General features: G+C 42.4%; 1 protein-coding gene across 3 annotated transcripts in view; it reads right to left on the reverse strand.

Moving 5' to 3' along the window:
- LOC126471187 (AP-3 complex subunit mu-1) overlaps positions 1 to 22,178 on the reverse strand; it is a 173,047-nt gene that overhangs the window by 146,369 nt on the left and 4,500 nt on the right. For all 3 annotated transcript variants that reach the window (XM_050099296.1, XM_050099294.1, XM_050099295.1), the window contains exon 2: positions 17,610 to 17,794. In XM_050099296.1, coding sequence (XP_049955253.1) covers positions 17,610 to 17,794 — 185 coding nt within the window. The remainder of the gene's footprint in view (positions 1 to 17,609; positions 17,795 to 22,178) is intronic.

Consider the following 22,178-nt stretch of genomic DNA (forward strand, 5'->3'; position numbering starts at 1 on the left):
GACATCCTCAGGTATATTTCTTGTCACTGCACCTAATATTTTCAGCACGAGTTGGATTCCAAACTCTCTCTTCTAGGTAGTTTATGGAGAAGGAATTTAGTAATGTTTTGCAGGCTGCCTTCTCACACCAACCGTACACAAAACTCTAACTATCCCAACAGATTATTGGATGACTGAAGCCTCCTCCAATGACAAGAGTACAATAGGGTACTTCAGTAGTAGTGAACGAAGATTTTCTTTTAAGTTTTGTGTTACATCAGGAGTGGGTCTGGTGAATGATATAAGGATCCCGTTATAATTTTATGCTCACCTCTGATACCTACTGTCTCCCAAAAAATCTCGGTGGAATAAAGTTTCTTGTCTATTGTGAAAAATACACCACCTTCATTTTCCATTAGCCTATTTCTTCAATAGATGACCAAATTTTCCCCACAAATTTCACTACTGTCAACTTTGGATTATAACCGCCTTTCTGTACCTAATATTATGAGTTTCTCTGCTTTTTAGGAGCACTTCAAACTCTGGTACTTTGCTGCAAATGATTCAGCAGTTAACAACAAGGATTTTGATAATCATCTGTGAGGTAGGAGGAGTTCTTTGTATCTTGCACCGATATCTCCAGGTCTCCTGCAGCTATTGATATTTCGACTGAATGGAGAGTCGTATAATCTATAAAAATCTTTGTGTTCGCCCCACATCAGCTACTTGGGTAGCAGCTTCTGATGCATACAGACTATGAGACCCATTAACGGCAACCCTACCGTTCTCAGCCTTACGGTGCAAGTCTCAGAAGTTGCAGTTTAGCTTGTCATAGAACCTTCCTAGTCTCTTGTTCAAGCTTTCCATTCCACTCAGAACAAGGAGAGCCATTATCTGTTTGGAGAGAATTCTGCAGATTGTGAGCTTTGTTGAAACTCTGTAAGTGAGGCTGGTATATTCTACCTTCTCTGCCAGCCACTAGAATAAGTCAAGCGTGACCTCCGAGCCATGATGAAAGGCACAGTTTGGCCCAACATGCACCACCATCTGCAGTCAGTCGCATGCAGTTTCCACACCAGTTCCTAGAATCGTCTCTATAACATGTCAAATGACGCCGCCAGGCACACACATTGAGTGTACGAGGTGTTCCTTCCTCATCCCCTGTTTCTGTTTCCCAAAGGGGTACCATCATTATTTGTCACAGGTATGAACTGTTGTTGATTAATTGACCCCAGCCCTTTTGTGTTTGCCTTTCCTTAACAAAGAACGGAGCAAGTTCCCCAACAGGTGAAATGAGTCTCACTGGCTCAGTTCCAGTGGATGACAGCACCAGAAACTTTTTTGTTGGGGGTGGGGGGAGGGTGGGTGGCAAAGAATTCTCACTGGTCCTAGTTCCCACTGTATAGCACACCTAGACCTACTATTGACATGCCAGCCAGAGTTGAGTGGACTTTCAATAGAAGATACAGGGCGTTTCAAAAATGACCGGTATATTTGAAACGACAATAAAAACTAAACGAGCAGCGATAGAAATACACCGTTTGTTGCAATATGCTTGGGACAACAGTACATTTGCAGGCGGACAAACTTTCGAAATTACAGTAGTTAAAATTTTCAACAACAGATGGCGCTGCAAGTGATGTAAAAGATATAGAAGACAACGCAGTCTGTGGGTGTGCTGTTCACAACGTGGAAGTGTGCTGTAGACAACATGGTTTATTCCTTAGAACAGAGGATTTTTCTGGTGTTGGAATTCCACCGCCTAGAACACACTGTTGTTGCAACAAGACGAAGTTTTCAACGGAGGTTTAATGTAACCAAAGGACCGAAAAGCGATACAATAAAGGATCTGTTTGATAAATTTCAACGGACTGGGAACGTGACGGATGAACGTGCTGGAAAGGTAGGGCGACCGCGTACGGCAACCACAGAGGGCAACGCGCAGCTAGTGCAGCAGGTGATCCAACAGCGGCCTCGGGTTTCCGTTCGCCGTGTTGCAGCTGCGGTCCAAATGACGCCAACGTCCACGTATCGTCTCATGCGCCAGAGTTTACACCTCTATCCATACAAAATTCAAATGCGGCAACCCCTCAGCGCCGCTATCATTGCTGCACGAGAGACATTCGCTAACGATATAGTGCACAGGATTGATGACGGCGATATGCATGTGGGCAGCATTTGGTTTACTGACGAAGCTTATTTTTACCTGGACAGCTTCGTCAATAAACCGAACTGGCGCATATGGGGAACCGAAAAGCCCCATGTTGCAGTCCCATCGTCCCTGCATCCTCAAAAAGTACTGGTCTGGGCCGCCATTTCTTCCAAAGGAATCATTGGCCCATTTTTCAGATCCAAAACGATTACTGCATCATGCTATCTGGACATTCTTCGTGAATTTGTGGCAATACAAACTGCCTTAGACGACACTGTGAACACCTCGTGGTTTATGCAAGATGGTGCCCGGCCGCATCGCATGGCCGACGTCTTTAATTTCCTGAATGAATATTTCGATGATCGTGTGATTGCTTTGGGCTATCCGAAACATACAGGAGGCGGCGTGGATTGGCCTCCCTATTCGCCAGACATGAACCCCTGTGACTTCTTTCTGTGGGGACACTTGAAAGACCAGGTGTACCACCAGAATCCAGAAACAATTGAACAGCTGAAGCAGTACATCTCATCTGCATGTGAAGCCATTCCGCCAGACACGTTGTCAAAGGTTTCGGGTAATTTCATTCAGAGACTACGCCATATTATTGCTACGCATGGTGGATATGTGGAAAATATCGTACTATAGTGTTTCCCAGACCGCAGCGCCATCTGTTGTTGAAAATTATAACTACTGTAATTTCGAAAGTTTGTCTGCCTGAAAATGTACTGTTGTCCCAAGCATATTGCAACAAACGTGTATTTCTATCACTGCTCGTTTAGTTTTTATTGCCGTTTCAAATATACCGGTCATTTTTGAAACACCCTGTACAAACTACCATACCTGGTAAAGTCAGTCCAAAGCAGGTAAACAAGATTTGTTTACGTGCTTTGGATTGACTTTACTATATATGACATCTTAATAGCGTAAGAACTGTTAGCATTGTACTCGATAGTGACATAAAATCCCAAATTAGATAGCACAGAAGAAAAATAAAATACTATACAGTCAAATTGACATTTGAAAGAGTGAGGAGAGCTCCCAAGATTCTTTAATTATTGTGGTAGCTTACGGAAAATGTGTGCAGGCAGAATAATGCAACAACTCCCTGCACAAGAGCCAAGGAGTTATGTTCCAAATGCCAACTGGATTTCTGCCTAATATTATCCGAGTGAAAGCTGCTATATCTTGGGAACAAGCTCATATTGTAAACAACAAAAGACCTAAAAGACAACATATATTGAGAGGCCACTGCCAGACTTCCCACACGCCTGAACAGGGATCAATAAGAGGTTCACAAACTTACACCACATACTGCTCAAACTCCCCTTTTTCAGAGCCAAGTATATCCTTTGTGAATGGAAAGAGTTATCCCAGTAGATAATGCTGTGTGTCATAAGCAATAGAAAAATAAACAAAGTAGACTAATTTTCGAGTTGGACCCTCACATACTGCAGATACTGTTCCAATGTATACTAAGAATAAAACTGTAAAACTGTCATTTCTGCCAGTCTGGAATCGCTAATCTTCAAAGCTAATAGATGAACTTTCACAAAGTTTTCACAGGTCACTTGAGAATAGCTTAGGCCAACACATAGCTTTTATTTCATCAAAATTTTATCGCAGATAAAAAGATACAACTTAAACTCAGCCTAGCAGTTCAGATATTTACCTCAGTGATGGTGCAAGCACACCAAAGAACCAATATCAATTGGGTGTGCTTCTTTTTACCTCAGTGACAGAAGTATTTTAGTAAGTTACATCAGTCACAAAAATAAGTGCCACAATCTTATCTTTACAAATGCAAACTAACTTGAATTTACATGGCTAAGACATGTGGATTTCACTTTGTGTATAAAAAAACTTAGTAAATCTTTCTCTTATTTCAGTATGTTTCATTTTCATTTGACTTTTCTGATATGAAAAATGACTCTGACAATGCGATCCTATAAGGATTCCATTTTTAACGACTGATGTACAGAACCCAAGAAAGCAACAACATACAAAGGTCGTTCTTTAACCTTTCTTGTGAAGCACAGTCATATAGCTAGCGGTAAATATAGCAGCATTCAGTTTTTGAGCAAGATCCTGAACATGGGCTTTCCATGACAGATTACAATCTATCTGAACACCCATGATTTTGAATTCTTCAAAATCAGTAATTATATGTTCATTCTGTGTAATCAAAATACCGGTTTTAGTTGATTTGCATGTTACAAACTGTAAAAACTGAGTCTTACTGTGATTTAGCATCAATTTATTTTCTACATGCGAAGAATTTATGTCTAGAACTGCACTATTTGATACGCCCTCTATGTTGTGCTTGACACCCTAGGAAGTATTTTTATTTAAATCATCTGCTGAAGTAAGAAAATATTTATTAAATACTGTACACATATCTGAGTTATCAGTAACAAAAACATTTTTATTGTGTCAATTTTATATCATCAACTTTGTGCTGTTGGCCAGACTCTTCCTTCATGACTGACCATACAATTTTAATTTTATCCTGAGAATTAGCAATTCCATCTGCATACCATATGATTTTTGCCCTCACAATGACATTTTTAAGAAGCATACATTACTGCTTGTAACAGGCTACTGCAGCTTGTTTATGCCAAGACTGCCAGTCTTGTTTGCGAAATGAAAGAAAAGCTCACCGTTTGCAGCATAGTTGACAGGACTGACTGAGGACCTCTGGTACAGAGCCGAGCAGAGGGTCTGATTCAGAAGCTCAGACAGTTCTGCGACTGTGCAGCCTGCAGATTCCTCGACTTGTGCCATAGGGTGGTCTGGTTTTGGGTTCTACTTAACAGGTTAGGAGTCCACCATGTGCAGGAGGCAGCTTCACAGGTAGCAGGGGCCGTGTGTCATGGACTGGGCAGTTTTTTAGGTTAGAGGGTGTCAGGGGAACACAAAAAGGGCTCCTGTCTCAAAGTTGCGGGTCAAACACAGGAAGAATGTATATCCAGGAACCATCATTATCACAGTTGTAAATTGTCGTAGCTGTTTTGGGAAAGTACCAGAGCTCCAAACATTAATAGAAAGCACTGATGATGAAATTGTTTTAGGTACTGAAAGCTGGTTAAAGCCAGAGATAAGTTCAACTGAAATCTCTGTGATGAACCTAACTGTGTTCAGAAAGGATAGGCTAAACACAGTTGGTGGTGGTGTGTTTCTTGCTGTCAGAAGTAGTTTATCTTGAACTGAAGTTAAACTAGGTAGCTCCTGCGAGTCAATATGGGCAGAGGTCATTCTTGTTAACCAAAATAAAATAATAATTTGATTTTTTTACCGACCTCCCAACTCCAATGGTACTATGATGGTACTATTGCTGAAAGGTTCAAAGAAAACTTGAGTCTAATTTGAATCACGAATTCATACAATTATAGTTGGTGGTGACCTTAATTTATCCTCAATATGTTGGCAAAAATACACATTTAAATCCGGAGGTACGCATAAAACATCATCTGAATTTGTGCTAAACACATTCTCTGAAAATTATTTCAAGCAGTAGTTCATGAGCCCACACGAATAGAAAGCGGTTGCAAAAACACACTTGAACTCTTAGCAAAAAATAATGCTGAGCTAAGTGAGACTGAATATTGTAAACCTCAAATTCTCCAAAACGAAAAATATACCTATTCAAAAAAGCAGATAAAAATTCACTTGACGTCTTCCTGACAGACAATCTCCACTCCTTTCAAATTAACAATCTAAGTGTAGACCAGACGTGGCTTGAATTCAAAGAAATAGTATCAACAGCAACCGAGAGAGTTATACCAAATAAATTAACAGCAGAGCTGACTCTCCTTGGTACACAAAACAGGTCAGAACACTGTTGCAGAAACAACGAAGAAAGCATGCCAAATTCAAATGAACACAAAATCTCCAAGATTTGCGATCTTTTACAGAAGGTCAAAATTTACCCAGACTTCAGTGCAAGATGCTTACAATGGTTTCCACAGTGAGACTTTGTCTTGAAAACCAGCAGAAAATCCAAAAAGATTCTGGTTGTATGTAAAGTATGCTAGCAGCAAGACACAATCAATGCTTTCTCTCCACAATAGCAGTGGAAATACTATTGATGACAGCGGTGCTAAAGCAGAGGTACTAAAGTGCTACTAAGACAGAGGTAATAAAGTGCTACTAAAGCACACTTACTAAACGTAGCCTTCCAAAGTTCCTTTACCAAAGAAAACAAAGTAAATATTCCATATTTTGAATCACAAACAGCTGCCAACATGAGAAACTTAGAAGCGGATATCCTCGGAATACTGTAGCAACTCAAATCACTTAATAAAAGCAAGTCTTTCGGTCCACATTGCATACCAATTAGGTTCCTTTCAGAGCACGCTGATGCAATAGCTCCATACTTAACAACATACATAACTGCTTACCTGACAAAAGATCCGTACCCAAAGACTGTAAAGTTGAACATCTCACACCAATATTCAAGAAAAGCAATACAAGTAATCCACTGAATTACAGGCCCATATTATTTATGTTGATATGCAGCAGGATTTTGGAACATATATTGTGTTCCAACACTATGAATTACTTCGAACAGAACGGTCTATTGACACAGAGTCAACACAGATTCAGAATACACCGTTCTTGTGAAACCCAACTAGCTCTTTGCTCACACAAAGTGCGAATGGTACTGACAAGGGATTTCAAATTGATTCCATATTTACAGATTTCCAGAGGGCTTTTGACAGCGTACCACAAAAGTGGGTTGTAATCAAATTACGTGCTTATGGAACATCATCTCAGTTATGTGACTGGAGTTGTGATTTCCTGTCAGAGAGGTCGCAGTTTGTAGCAACTGACAAAGTCATTGAGTAAAACACAAGTGATTTCTGGCATTCCCCAAGGTAGTGTTATAGGCCCTTTTACTGTTCCACATCTATATAAACAATTTAGGAGACAATTTGAGCAGTCATCTTACATTGTTTACAGATGATGCTGTCTTTTGTCATCCAGTAAAGTCATAAGAAGATCAAAACAAATTGCAAAATGATTTAGAAGAGGTCTCTGAATTGTGGGAAAATTGACAATTAACCCTAAATAATGAAAAGTGTGAGGTCATCCACCTGAGTGGATTCCATTAAACTTTAATTACACGATAAATCAATCAAATCTAACAGCCATAAATCCAACAAAATACCTAGGAATTACAATTATGAACCACTTGAATTGGAAGGAACACACAAAAAATGTTGTGGGGAAGGCAAACCAAAGACTGCATTTTCTTGGCAGCACACTTACAAAATGCAACAGATCTACTAAAGAGATTGCCTATACGATGCTTTTCCGTCCTCTTTTGGAGTACTGCTGTGTGGAATGGGGTCCTTATCAGATATGATTAAGAGAGTTCATTGAGAAAGTTCATAGAAGAGAAGCACAAGTTTTACTATCGCAAAATAGGGAGGAGAGTGTCACTGACATGATACAGGATTTGGGGTGGACATAATTAAAACAAAGGCATTTTTCATTCACTATGAAATTCAGTCATCAACTTTCTCCTCCAAACACGAAAATATTTTGTTGACGCCAACCTACACAGCGAGAAACGATCATCATAATAAATTAAGGGAAATCAGAGCTTGCAGGGAAAGATACAGGTGTTCATTTTTTCTGCACGCTGTTTGAGACTGGAATAGAGAATTATTGTGAAGGTGGTTCAATGCACCCTCTGTCATGTCAGGTGGTTGGTTGGTTTAAAAGAGGGGGGGGGGGGGGGGTGACCAAACTGCTAGGTCATCGGTCCCTCATTCCGATTAAAATAACTCCACAAGGATGGGAGTAAAATAATTGAGACCTACAAAACACAACTGAAGAAAGGAGAAAACCACAAGGATGACAGAAGGGCAACAAACACTAAAATGGACAAAAATCGGACAAGAAACCCACAGAGACACAATAAACATGTAGAATAGATCAAAACAACAGAGCAGATTACCATGGCTGGCTGACCATGAGAATAAAAAGGACAAGCCAGCCACTGTGTAACACATTACAACCTCCACCCTAAAAGCACTAGGGTGGAGGATACAGAGGGACAAAGGCCATGTGTTAAAACTTAGATCAAATGATGAAACCCTTCCTCACAAATAAAACGTAAAACTAAAGCTGCTGATGAGACACTGTCACCCAACACCAAAGGTAGGATGCTTTGAGAGATAAAAGTCTGCCGCACAGCGGTTAAAAGTGGGCAGTCCAGCAAGAGGTGGACGACTGTCATTTGTGACCAACAGCGACACCTAGGTGGGTCCTCAAGACAAAGGAGGTAACTATGCGTTAGCCACATATGGCCAATGTGGAGCCGGCAGAGGACAACTGATTCCCTATGAGAGGACCACATGGAAGACTTCCACACGTTCATAGTCTCCTTAATGACACACAGTCTGTTGAGCATACTGTTATGCCATTCCATCTACTAAAGCCGAAAAACCCTGCAGCCTAAGAAAGCAGGTGAGATTTGGAGATGCCCATCTCCAGAAGCAGTTTCCGCAGAGCCTATTTGGCCAGTCTGTCGGCAAGTTCGTTGCCTGGGATTCCGACGTGTCCTGGGGTCCACACAAACACCAATGAATGATAGGATCGTTCCAGGGCATAGATGGACTCCTGAATGAATGCTACCAATGGGTGGCGAGAATAGCACTGGTCGATAGTTTGTAGGCTGCTTAAGGAGTCAGTACACAGGAGAAATAACTTGCCAGGGCATGAATGGATGTGCTCAAGAGCACGAGATATGGCCACCAGCTCTGCAGTGAAAACACTGCAGCCGTATGGTGAGCAGTGCTGTTCAATATGTCCTCCACGAACATATGCAAAGGCTATGTGACCACCAGCCACTGAGCCATCAGTGTAAACCACTTCATGGCCCCTGTACATGTCAAGAATCTAGAGTGATAGCGTAGAGCCGCAGGGTTAACAGAGTCCTTAGGGCCATACGACAGGTAAAGGAGAATCTGCTGCATAGGTGTACACCATGGAGGTGTACGTGAATGGACCTTGAGGAGAGGTGGTAATGGGAAGGACTCCACTGAAGACAGAAGGGACTGGAAGCGAACCGCAATCGTAAGCCCCGACCTGGGCTGCCAATGCGAGGATGGGCAGGAGAACTACGAATGTGTGCAACATAAATGGCAAGCAGTTGTACACGCTAACCTTCAATGTAGGGACTCTGGACTCCACCAGGACACTGGTCACTGGACTCGTTCTAAAAGCTCCTGTCGCTAGGCGAACGCCACAGTGGTGCACTGGGTCAAGTAAACACAACGCTGAGGGTGCCACCGAAGTGTAAACCAGACTCCTATAGTCAAGGCAGGATTGAACAAGGGCTCTGTAGAGCTGCAGCAGCGTAGAGCGATCTGCAGCCCAGATAGTGTTGTTCAGGCAGCGGAGGGCACTGAGGCGCTGCCAGCACTTCTGCTAAATTTGACAAAGGTGAGGTACCCAAGCCAAACGGATGTCGAAAACCAGTCTTAAGAATCGATATGTCTCCACTACAGTGAGTGGATCGTCATTAAAGTAAAGTTCTGGTTCTGGATGAACGGTGCAATGGCAACAGAAATGCATGATACATGACTTCGCTGTTGAAAACTGGAAGCTGTAGGCTAGAGCCCATGACTGCACCTTGTGAATGGCTTCCTGTAGGCAACGCTAAGCAACACCAGTACTGGAGCAGCAGTACGAAATGCAGAAGTCATCCACATACAGAGAAGGTGAGACTGACAGCCCTACAGCTGCTGCCAGACCATTAACTGCCACTAAAAATAGAGAGACACTCAATACGGAGCCCTGCGGAACGCCATTCTCCTGAATACGGGGGCAGGGGGGGGGGGGGGGGGCGGGGGTGCACCAACTTGCACACAGAAAGTACAAAGCGTCAGGAAGTTTTGGATAAAAATCGGGAGCGGGCCCTAGAAACCCCACTCGCACAATGTGCAAGGATATGATGTCGTCAGGTCATGTAATATGCTTTACATAAGTCAAAAAAGACGGCAACCAGATGTTGGCGTCTGGAAAAGGCTGTTTAGATGGCAGACTCGAGGGACACAAGATTATCAGTGGTAGCGCGACCCTGGCGGAAGCCACCCTGACATGGAGCCTGTAGGCCATGTGACTCCAGGACCCAACCCAACCGCCGACACACCATATGTTCCAGCAGCTTGCAAAGAAAGTTGGTGAGGCTGATGGGCCCGTAGCTCTCCACATCAAATGGGTTTTGAGCAGGATCGAGCACCGGAATGATGATGCTCTCCTACCATTGCGATGGCCCAGGAGCTGTGTCGGGGCAATGTGCAAGGGTGTTCAGGAGCTCCCACTCTGTAAATGGGGCATTATAGGGTTCACTGTGGCGTGTAGTGAACAAGAGGACTTCCTTTTCCATCCACCATTTGAGAGTACGAATGGCTGGGGGGTAGTTCTCCAATGCAGAGGCTCAAGCATAGTGCTCAGCAAAGTGCTCGGCAATCGCATTTGCATCGTTAGATAACACTCCATTGATGTTAATTCCAGGGACATCTGTTGGGGTCTGGTACCCAAAAAGGCATCTGATCTTCATCCAGACTTTGGAAGATAACGTATGGCATCCAATGATCGACACGTACCTCTCCCAACACTCCTGTTTCCATCATTTTATAAGCTGGCGCACGAGGGCACGGAGCCGCTTAAAGGCTATTAGGTGCTCTAGGGAAGGGTGCCACTTATGTAGCTGTAGAGCTTGCTGACGCTCTGTAATTGCCTCAGTGACTTCCGGCAACCACCAAGGGACTGTCATTCGCCGGGGACACCTTAAAGAGAGAGGGATCACGATTTCCGCTGAAGAAATTATTGTTGTATTGACCTGTTCAACGACATCATTGATGGCACCATTTGGGGAGGTTCAGCAGTGGCAGCAGAGGTGAAGTCTTCCCAGTCTGCCTTTTTTTAAAGCCCATCTGGGTAGGCATCCGTGGGCATGACGCCGGGAGAGTGACAGGAAGATGGGGAAGTGGTTGCTACCACACAGGTCGTAATGTGCTCTCCAGTAGATAGATGGGAGATGGCCAGGGCTGCAAACCAAGAGATCAATGGTCGAATATGTGCCATGTGCCACACTGAAATGTGTGGTTGCACCTGTATTTATGAGACACAGGACAAGTTGTGACAGTAAATCTTTGACCTCCCTACCTCAGCCAGTATGAATGTCGCCACCCCTCAAGGGGTTATCCGCATTACTATCTCTAAAAAGTAGGAAAGGTTTAGGGAGTTGATCAATGAGTGCAGCCAATACGTTCAGGGGTACTGCACCATCTGGAGGAAGATATACATTGCAGACTGTTATTTCCTGCCTTGTCCTTATCCTGACAGCTACAGCTTCAAGAGGGATTTGAAGGGCCACAGTTTCACTACATACAGAGTTTAGGACATAGATGCAAACTCCACCTGACACACTATTATAGTCGCTACAGTTCCTGTAATATCCCTTACAGCCGCAGAGAGCAGGGGTCTGCATTGCCGGGAACCTGGTTTCCTGGAGGGCAATGCAGAAAGCAGATGTAAAGCTTAACAGTTGCCATAGCTCAGCCAAGTGGTGGAAAAAACTGCCGCCATTCCACTGGAGGATTACGTGATCGTGAGACTGTGAAGGCATGAAACACTCAATGACTCAGTCTATGACTCAGGGTCACCTGCTGCCACCAGATGAGTACCTGTGCGAATGACATCCATTGTGTCTGAGGGCCCAATGAGATCTAGGTCCTTAGCAGACGCCAGACTCTCCACGTCATCCTCAGACACGGAGCTTGTAGGTAGTCGTGGTGTCGGGGCCACTGCAGTGCCTCAGTTCTTGGGGGTCTTTTTCTTTTTAGGTTTCTGTAGTTGCTCCTTTGGTTTGTCCGGCTAGGATGGCTTCAGTGATTCAGTCTCAGGGGCTGAGGAGGACTGTGAAGCTCTACGACCAGCTACCTGTGGTTGTTTCAGCCACTGTCAAGTTTCAGCTTTGCTACTGGTAGGAACCCGGGAAGGAAGTGACCCAAGGGATCCGTTCCTGGCGAGAGGAGTCGAAGAAGACTTACGCTTCTAAGGCTTCGGCTTAGAAGTGGGGACTGACGTCCCTGATGGTGGGGGAGGGGGTGGGGGTGGGGGGTGGGGGGGGGGGGGGATGTTGCTCCTGAAGTAGGTTGTGCAGGAGCAACAGGGAGGGAAGTGGCCCCCCACCATCAAGGGGGCAGGTGGAGCCTGAAAACTCTTGAGAGCCAACTGTATGCGGCGGAACAAAAGATGGTAGAACTATTGTCGTAGCAGATGCATAAGTTGACATCATATGCATGGGATGTAGCCTCTCATATTTTCTCTCAGCCACAGTGTAGGTCAGTTGGTCCAGGGTCTTGTATTCCATTATTTTTCTTTCTTTCTGGAGAATCCTGCAGTCTGCTGAGCAATGCAAATGGTGCTCTCCGCAGTTAACACAGATGGGAGGCGGGGCACAGAGAGTATTGGGATGTGAAGGACGTCAACAACCCCGACAGGTAATGCTGCAAGTCCAGCGGGAAGACATGGCTGAATTTCCAGCACTTTAAGCACTGCATTGGTGAGGGATATATGGCTTTACATCACAACAGCAGACAATCACCTTGACCTTCTCGGGTTATGTGTCACCCTCTAAGGCCAAGATGAAGGCACCGGTGGCAAGCTGATTATCACTCGGACCCTGGTGGACGAGGCACACAAAATGGACACCTCGGCGCTCTAAACTGGTGCGCAGGTCATCGTCAGACTGCAAAAGAAGGTCCCTGTGAAATATGATACCCAGGACCATATTTAAATTCTTATGGAGTGTGACAAACAGAAACCTCCCCCAGCTTGTCACAGGTGAGCAGTGCCCGTGACTGGGCAGAGGATCCTGTTTTGATAAAAGGCCGACCCTGACCGCATTTTGGACAAGCCCTTCACTTCCCCAAATTTTTCCTCTAAAAGCTCCACAAAAAACTGAGGTTTCATTGACAAGAAAGATTCCCCACCAACTCTCGTACATACGAGGTTGTTGTTGTTGTTGTTGTTGCTGTTGTGGTCTTCAGTCCTGAGACTGGTTTGATGCAGCTCTCCCTGCTACTCTATCCTGTGCAAGCTTCTTCATCTCCCAGTACCTACTGCAACCTACATCCTTCTGAATCTGCTTAGTGTATTGATCTCTTGGTCTCCCCCTATGATTTTTACCCTCCACGCTGCCCTCCAATACTAAATTGGTGATCCCTTGATGCCTCAGAACATGTCCTACCAACCGATCCCTTCTTCTGGTCAAGTTGTGCCACAAACTTCTCTTCTCCCCAATCCTATTCAATACTTCATTAGTTATGTGATCTACCCATCTAATCTTCAGCATTCTTCTGTAGCACCACATTTCGAAAGATTCTATTCTCTTCTTGTCTAAACTATTTATCGTCCATGTTTCACTTCCATACATGGCTACACTCCATACGAATACTTTCAGAAATAACTTCCTGACACTTAAATCTATACTCGATGTTAACAAATTTCTCTTCTTCAGAAACGCTTTCCTTGCCATTGCCAGTCTACATTTTATATCCTCTCTACTTCGACCATCATCAGTTATTTTGCTCCCCAAATAGCAAAACTCCTTTACTACTTTAAGTATCTCATTTCCTAATCTAATACCCTCAGCATCACCGGACTTAACTCGACTACATTCCATTATCCTCGTTTTGCTTTTGTTGATGTTCATCTTATATCCTCCCTTCAAGACACCATCCATTCTGTTCAACTGCTCTTCCAAGTCCTTTGCTGTCTCTGACAGAATTACAATGTCATCGGCGAACTTCAAAGTTTTTATTTCTTCTCCATGGATTTTAACACCTACTCCAAATTTTTCTTTTGTTTCCTTTACTGCTTGCTCAATATAGAGATTGAATAACATCGGGGAGAGGCTACAACCCTGTCTTACTCCCTTCCCAACCACTGCTTCCCTTTCATGTCCCTCAACTCTTATAACTGCCATCTGGTTTCTGTACAAGTTGTAAATAGCCTTTTGCTCCCTGTATTTTACCCCTGCCACCTTCAGAATTTGAAAGGGAGTATTCCAGTGAACATTGTCAAAAGCTTTCTCTAAGTCTACAAATGCTAGAAACGTAGGTTTGCCTTTCCTTAATCTTTCTTCTAAGATAAGTCGTAAGGTCAGTATTGCCTCACGTGTTCCAGTATTTCTACGGAATCCAAACTGATCTTCCCCGAGGTCGGCTTCTACTAGTTTTTCCATTCGTCTGTAAAGAATTCGAGTTAGTACTTTGCAGCTGTGGCTTATTAAACTGATTGTTCGGTAATTTTCACATCTGTCAACACCTGCTTTCTTTGGGATTGGAATTATTATATTCTTCTTGAAGTCTGAGGGTATTTCGCCTGTTTCATACATCTTGCTCACCAGATGGTAGAGTTTTGTCAGGACTGGCTCTCCCAAGGCCGTCAGTAGTTCCAATGGAATGTTGTCTGCTCCGGGGGCCTTGTTTCGACTCAGGTCCTTCAGTGCTCTGTCAAACTCTTCACGCAGTATCGTATCTCCCATTTCATCTTCATCTACATCCTCTTCCATTTCCATAATATTGTCCTCAAGTGCATCGCCCTTGTATAGACCCTCTATATACTCCTTCCACCTTTCTGCTTTCCCTTCTTTGCTTAGAACTGGGTTTCCATCTGAGCTCTTGATGTTCATACATGTGGTTCTCTTATCTCCAAAGGTCTCTTTAATTTTCCTGTAGGCAGTATCTATCTTACCCCTAGTGAGATAAGCCTCTACATCCTTACATTTGTCCTCTAGCCATCCCTGCTTAGCCATTTTGCACTTCCTGTCGATCTCATTTTTGAGACGTTTGTATTCCTTTTTGCCTGCTTCATTTACTGCATTTTTATATTTTCTCCTTTCATCAATTAAATTCAATATTTCTTCTGTTACCCAAGGATTTCTACTAACCCTCTTCTTTTTACCTACTTGATCGTCTGCTGCCTTAACTACTTCATCCCTCAGAGCTACCCATTCTTCTTCTACTGTATTTCTTTCCCCCATTCCTTTCAATTGTTCCCTTATGCTCTCCCTGAAACTCTGTACAACCTCTGGTTCTTTCAGTTTATCCAGGTCCCATCTCCTTAAATTCCCATCTTTTTGCAGTTTCTTCAGTTTTAATCTACAGGTCATAACCAATAGATTGTGGTCAGAGTCCACATCTGCCCCTGGAAATGTCTTACAATTTAAAACCTGGTTCCTAAATCTCTGTCTTACCATTATATAATCTATCTGATACCTTTTAGTATCTCCAGGGTTCTTCCATGTATACAACCTTCTATCATGATTCTTAAACCAAGTGTTAGCTATGATTAAGTTGTGCTCTGTGCAAAATTCTATCAGGCGGCTTCCTCTTTCATTTGTTAGCCCCAATCCATATTCACCTACTACATTTCCTTCTCTCCCTTTTCCTACACTCTAATTCCAGTCACCCATGACTATTAAATTTACGTCTCCCTTCACTATCTGAATAATTTCTTTTATTTCATCATACATTTCTTCAATTTCTTCCTCATCTGCAGAGCTAGTTGGCACATAAACTTGTACTACTGTAGTAGGTGTGGGCTTCGTATCTATCTTGGCCACAATAATGCGTTCACTATGCTGTTTGTAGTAGCTTACCCGCATTCCTATTTTCCTATTCATTATTAAACCTACTCCTGCATTACCCCTATTTGACTTTGTGTTTATAACCCTGTAGTCACCTGACCAGAAGTCTTGTTCCTCCTGCCACCGAACGAGGTACTGGGGTGAATAAGCTTCACTGCCATCCTTAGCCTGGTATTCCTCCCATAGTGTGGCCAGGGTGGTAACTATTTGGGGTCGTATTTCTTAGCACTGAAGATAGACCTTGACCACTTAGAGACTGCTGGTGTTTGACCACCAGCAAGAGATGACGTACTACGCTTCATGGCTTGTCATCCGACCTGATGCCACCCACTCCGACCAGGAGCCCTACCCATGGGTGCCACCCAGCCGCAGCAAAGACCACCAGGCAGGATGGCCATTGCCAGGAGTCCCGATGCCCCAGGGTGACTGGCATCTACTCCTTGGCATACGTGGGGAGTTAATGCCACAGGCATCAGCAGAGCGATCCCTGTGTGGTTAGGGGGCTACAACCAGCAGGGTACATGGCAGCCCCATCATAACAGACTGGCTACTGTGCTGGATATCAGGCGCAAATGAGCTAAGAAGTCCACTATCATCGACAGTGCAGAAAGCGATACTGCACAGAGGATGGAGGAAAATGCACCCAGGAGGGTGACCTTGCCCAACAGCTGGAGAATGAGGGGAAGTGCACATCCACTCGACGAAGGATGCAAGAGGTCTCAGCACATGATAGACATTATACACCATGTAAGGCGCCCTTCCCCAACTGGCTCGCTCTTTGCAAAATTTTGAAAAATGGAGGTCACACCCTACATAGGACAAACACATAAAGGCCAAAACATGAGACTCCTTTTAGTTGCCTCTTACGACAGGCAGAAACACCTTGGGCCTATTCTAACCCCCAGACCTGCACGGGGGACTGCTAGATGGTTAAGTGTGATTGCAGAGTATCCATGTGGATGTCATTTTGATATAATACCTAACTGGTTCTGCTTGATATCCTTATTCATTTAGTCAGCCACCCACAGGTTGCCTGTTAGCGCTAGTACCCCCATTTTAAATATTCTAATGGTACCTTTCAAAGAACACAACAAATGTTTTGAGTAAATCATATTTATTGTGTACATTATTGGCACTATAAACATCCTGCCACACTCTTTCTTTAATGAGTTTTAAAACAGGTCTCTGTTGCCACAGGATTAAGATCTGGGGCTATTTTACAGTTTACTGTGATAGAAGCTCACAGGTCATCATGAACCTGATACAATTGGGCCCAGCAGGTACCCCAGAATCACCATCCACTGTTTTGCCTTAACATTTTGCCACTAACAAACAGCTAATCCTGAGGTTGAGGTTCTTTTTGATAGAGGTTGGTACCATTCTTGCAATCCAGGCTGTCAGGTCCAGATATTTATTCTCTTGTATAAACAACATTCCATTGTAATGTGCAACATTGCTTGGAAGAAAATTGCTATTATCTTTTTCACAGTGACCATCCCAATATTTGCCTTGAGCAGTTAAGGAAAATAACACAAAACAGTTGTGGTGCGACTGAGGCCTAAATTTATACCCTACTCACTTTCACAACAGTAGTAGCAGTAGTAACAAATACAGCAACAACACACATGTTGATAGTGGTGATTATGATAACAGTACTACTACTACTACTACTACTACTACTAATAACAATAATAATAATAAATTAACAACTTTCAATTAAGACAAGCTGAAACAAGTCTACTGTGGAAGAAATTTTTATGTGATAAAGCTACAGAATTCTTTAAATGAAAGGTAGTTGCATTTTACCTTCAGTCATACAAACGGCTACAAAAAACATAGAACAACGATTGATGCTGATGAGGTAATGATGTGGTGTCGCTATTACGGGTGGCATATCTTCTGGTGAGCTGATTTTTCGTTGCTGATCAAAAAAATAATCACACACAGAGCGAAGGATCACACTCTTCCAATGTTTCTCCATAAAGACATCCCTGTAGAAAGAAAATGAATTCTGATCCTCAAGTGACAATGCACAAAATTATTATTTTAATTTAGATAAGTTAACAAACATTAAATGTTATATTTTTATTACTGCATTTTTTATGTGGAGACTGCACTATACAGAAACACTTAATGGTCGAAAAACAAAACTGTATTTAATAACATGAAAGAACAATAAAAATTACAAAAATATTGCTATACACAAATACAGGAATACTGCAATTACAATTGAAGTTGCTCGAAATGTTTCCTCCAATAACAGATTTCAAAAAGACATGCATTGATTGTATTCATAGCATTTAAATGATTACAAAAGCGGGCAAACATACATGAAAATAAAATATCAATTTAATTTCAAAAGAAACTCTTAAAAAGAAAAATCATCACAAAAGCGATGCAGCACTTCTTTTCTTTGCTTTCTCAGTTACTGCTCCACATTTATCTGACAAATTTCCTGCCAATATATACAGTACCTCAATATATCATATTTATTATTTCACATTTGGCACCTAGTTGATGCTGAAGTAAGAACTACCGTATTTACTCGAATCTAAGACGCACTTTTTTCCGGTTTTTGTAATCCAAAAAACCGCCTGCGGCTTAGAATCGAGTGCAAAGCAAGCGGGAGTTCTGAAAAATGTTGGTGGGTGCCGCCACAACTAACTTCTGCCGTCGAATATATGTAGCGCCACACAGGCATGCTTTGTAGGCACTAAGATACATACTGGCACCAAAATCTCTGCGTCAGTAAATAAATTAAAAAAAAGTGGAAGACGAGCCTTTTTCCTCAGCCCAGAGTTTCGACCACTGCATTTTGGTACATTATCCAACGAAGTAAATACAAATTCTGTATTGTTGAGCTTCGAATGTAGCAGCATTTCAATGTACTACGAAAATCCGACTGGCAAGACTGTTTGGGATGTTTGTCAATATGGCCAACACTACGTTCTGAATTTTTTCCTACCTGTGAGAAGAGATGGTTGCTAATAGGAGCTTTTATGAATTGTGAATCACATGTAGTATTCTCTTCGCCATAAGATTAATACGAATATAAACATTTTGCCATGTATTGTTTCGTGTTTGCTAGTATCTCGTTTAAATCCTGTCTGCCTAATAAACTACGAAACTAGAGTGAGACAACAGCAAACGGGGAAGAATATACATATCATGTCATGGTTATATTCGTATTATTCTTATGCCTGATAGTGATACAGTCAGAAATGAAGCACGGCAACTGACTAGATTTTTAAATCTAAGATGTCTCTTTTCTGTGCAGAATGTAATGAACTAAAGAGGCGCCTGCAAAGATTTTGGAACGGAGAAAAATTTTCGCTAAAATTTCGTTCAGAACATCATCTATCATACGCAGTCTGTTATTTGGGTCTTGTTGATCATTATCAAAGAAAGCAGTAGTGTAAGTAACAACAAATGTTTCGCTAATGAGACGACTCTCCTCTATTTTTTATTTGCAAGCGGCGGTAGCGTGCACAAAAGCAAGCCACGCCGCGAGCGGCGACAGGCCGTAAACACGCACTATCCGAATGCGACAAACAATGCATGACAGTGCAGTAATGCATTTTCAGCTTGGAGTGACGTAAACACCTATAATAAAGAACGGCACTTATCAGATCAAAGAAAAATAAGCAATCAATTCAAACCAGACGAAGCACGTGAAAAAGGAAGGATATCCGTATAAATACGGACGGAGCGCGTGACGCGTAGCAATGGCTACCTGGTAAACCGTAACTGCTAAGCTTACGACTCGAACCAAACTACTGCAGCTGTATCGTCATTCATTCGACCTAAATTGTCTCTCATATTACAATTAGACGAACTTTGTTTCGATTTGGAGGTGCGACCTAAAACTTTTCTCCCCCCTTGAATTTCGAGTCTCAAATTTCAGGTGCGGCTTAGATTCGGGAAAAATTTTTTTCCTTGATTTCGAGTCTAATTTTTCAGGTGCGGCTTAGATTCGAGTGAGGCTTAGATCCGAGTAAATACGGTAATATCTAACTTCAAAATACCTGGAATCCCAATATTCTGCTTAAAATTTACAATAAAAGGTAGTTATCTTAGACTATTTACGTACTTTCACCTACTGTCTTTAATCTTCTCGTAAAAACATATATGACACAATCAGTCCAACAGAAGAGATTTTTTTCTTCTCCATAATGTGGGGCCACATTCATAATATATTTCTTTAAAGTCAGTACCGCCATTAGACTTTTTTTTTATTTGCAGTGTTACATTTAAACGACCATGATTTTGGCTTTATGTTGGCATTAAAACACTTGATAATGGCAACTTAAAGCCAAAATCATGATCATGCAAAAAGTCTAATGGCGGTCCTGACTTTAAAGAAACAAAAGAATGATTTGAGGTCCCCACCTGGCCAGGTTAAGTGAACAAATGAGACTTGAAGATTTGTCCAGTTGCAAATTGTGACCACTTGTTTAACTATCCAACATCAGTCAGTTGCATCAATGAAATACTGTGAGGATGTCACAATGACATCCAACGTTTGTTCGAAATTCATTTCTTAACATGTTTGCATAGGTAAGCAGCGAATTAAAAACAGAGATTATTCAATAATGAAAATAATGGCTTTCCGTAAGTAAGGGCAGCTGAGTTGAAGAAAGCCATTCAGAGGGGTATCTTAATCCACTAGATATCAGTTTTGATTTGTGATGCTATACATGCAGAAACAGTGATAGAACACTGACAGCATCTATTTTGTTACCATATCAGTTTTTGGAATGTACACCACCTGACAAAAGAAGACATGGTTGGATGTCAATGTAACATACACACACACACACACACACACACACACACACACACACACACACACACAAAAGTGATTAAAAAAGCACCAGCAGGTATTTAAATAATGGAGAGTTATTATTCTCTCTCACAGGTAGAATAGCCATCAGGGTGCATTAATGTTGTCCATGTTTAGTATTTTTACCAGGCCCACTGGGGTATATAATGGGTTTGCACAATGTTACGTTGAGCAATCACTGAAGAACAAGGAGATCCCACATACTCATGTGAGATGACATCATCAGCATCTGACTGTTTGAAAGGGGCCTCACTGTGGGTCTACATTTGGTTTGCTGATCAAATCTAGCAATATCCAGATTTGTGGGCATTCAGATGTGACAGGGGTCTGATGGTAGACCACATGGGAACATGAGGCCATGCATACTCGTCCTCCACATTCCGATCAACCACATCTGACCACCACAAGGGTAGATCACAATATTGGGCACCAAGCACCTTATAATCCCTTCACATCTGCATCTGCCATTGAAGAACAAGTAACGGACTTACTATAACATTATATGTCGTCCCGCACCACTGGCTGGAGACTAGCAGCAGCCGTTAACATCACAACACATATGGCTGTGTTTCGAGTGGTGGGAAATATTAAATGATTGAGTGAACTCTTGACAATACATCAAATGCATCCTTCTAAGCTAGTTTTCATGAGACAGTATCATAGCATCATCGTTCAATAGGACAGTACTCGTCCAAACATGGTACATGTTTCTGTGAACTGTCTCCATGATGTTGAGGTACTCGTGTGGCCAGCAACATTCCCAGTTCTGTCAACAATGGATAATGTGTGGGACCTGCTCTGGCATCAGCTCCATGCTAGTGGCAGTATTCAGGATATCAGGGACCAGTGACAACAGTTGTGAGTCAGCTTGCCTCACGAGAGGATACAACAGCTTTATGACACCCTACTAAAACCAAGTACATGCACACATCCAGTCAACAGAGGAGGCAATGTCACACTGTTAGATGGGCTCATACTGCCATGTTCTGTGTAAATTTGACTATTTTGGAATAGCTGAAATAACAGCACAACACCATATACCCTCTAAACCCACTAAGTTTCATTTTGTTTCCTCCTCCCTTTCTGGGGTTAACATTTTTTGTCAGCCACTGTAGATTAAATGTGATGTTATTAGAATAACTACAATTCTTTTTTTCTGCATATTATAGACATATTGGATTCCAATGAGTCATTTATGTCCACCATTTTGATAATATGGGTTGAATCAGACGAGTCATGTTGGTGGGTTCAATAATTCCCATTTTAGATATAAAGAAAGAAGGGGCAGCTAGAGAAATGTTGTTTTAATAGAAACAGTTATGCTCGAGAAAAAATAATATGAAATGAACTTGCAAGAAGTCTGCAGAGTAAGATATTTTTTCAAAACTGGAACAGTGTTGCAAATACATCCTTGGCGATTCTGGCTTTGTGGGCATTACGCTACTGTAAAATGCATGTTGCTATGCCTAACATTTCATCTCCTCCTAGGTAAAAGTTACATATCGCAACCCCTCCCCCTCCCTCCTCCTACA

This window comes from Schistocerca serialis, chromosome 3 (genome assembly GCF_023864345.2).
Source record: "Schistocerca serialis cubense isolate TAMUIC-IGC-003099 chromosome 3, iqSchSeri2.2, whole genome shotgun sequence".
NCBI lineage: Eukaryota > Metazoa > Arthropoda > Insecta > Orthoptera > Acrididae > Schistocerca > Schistocerca serialis.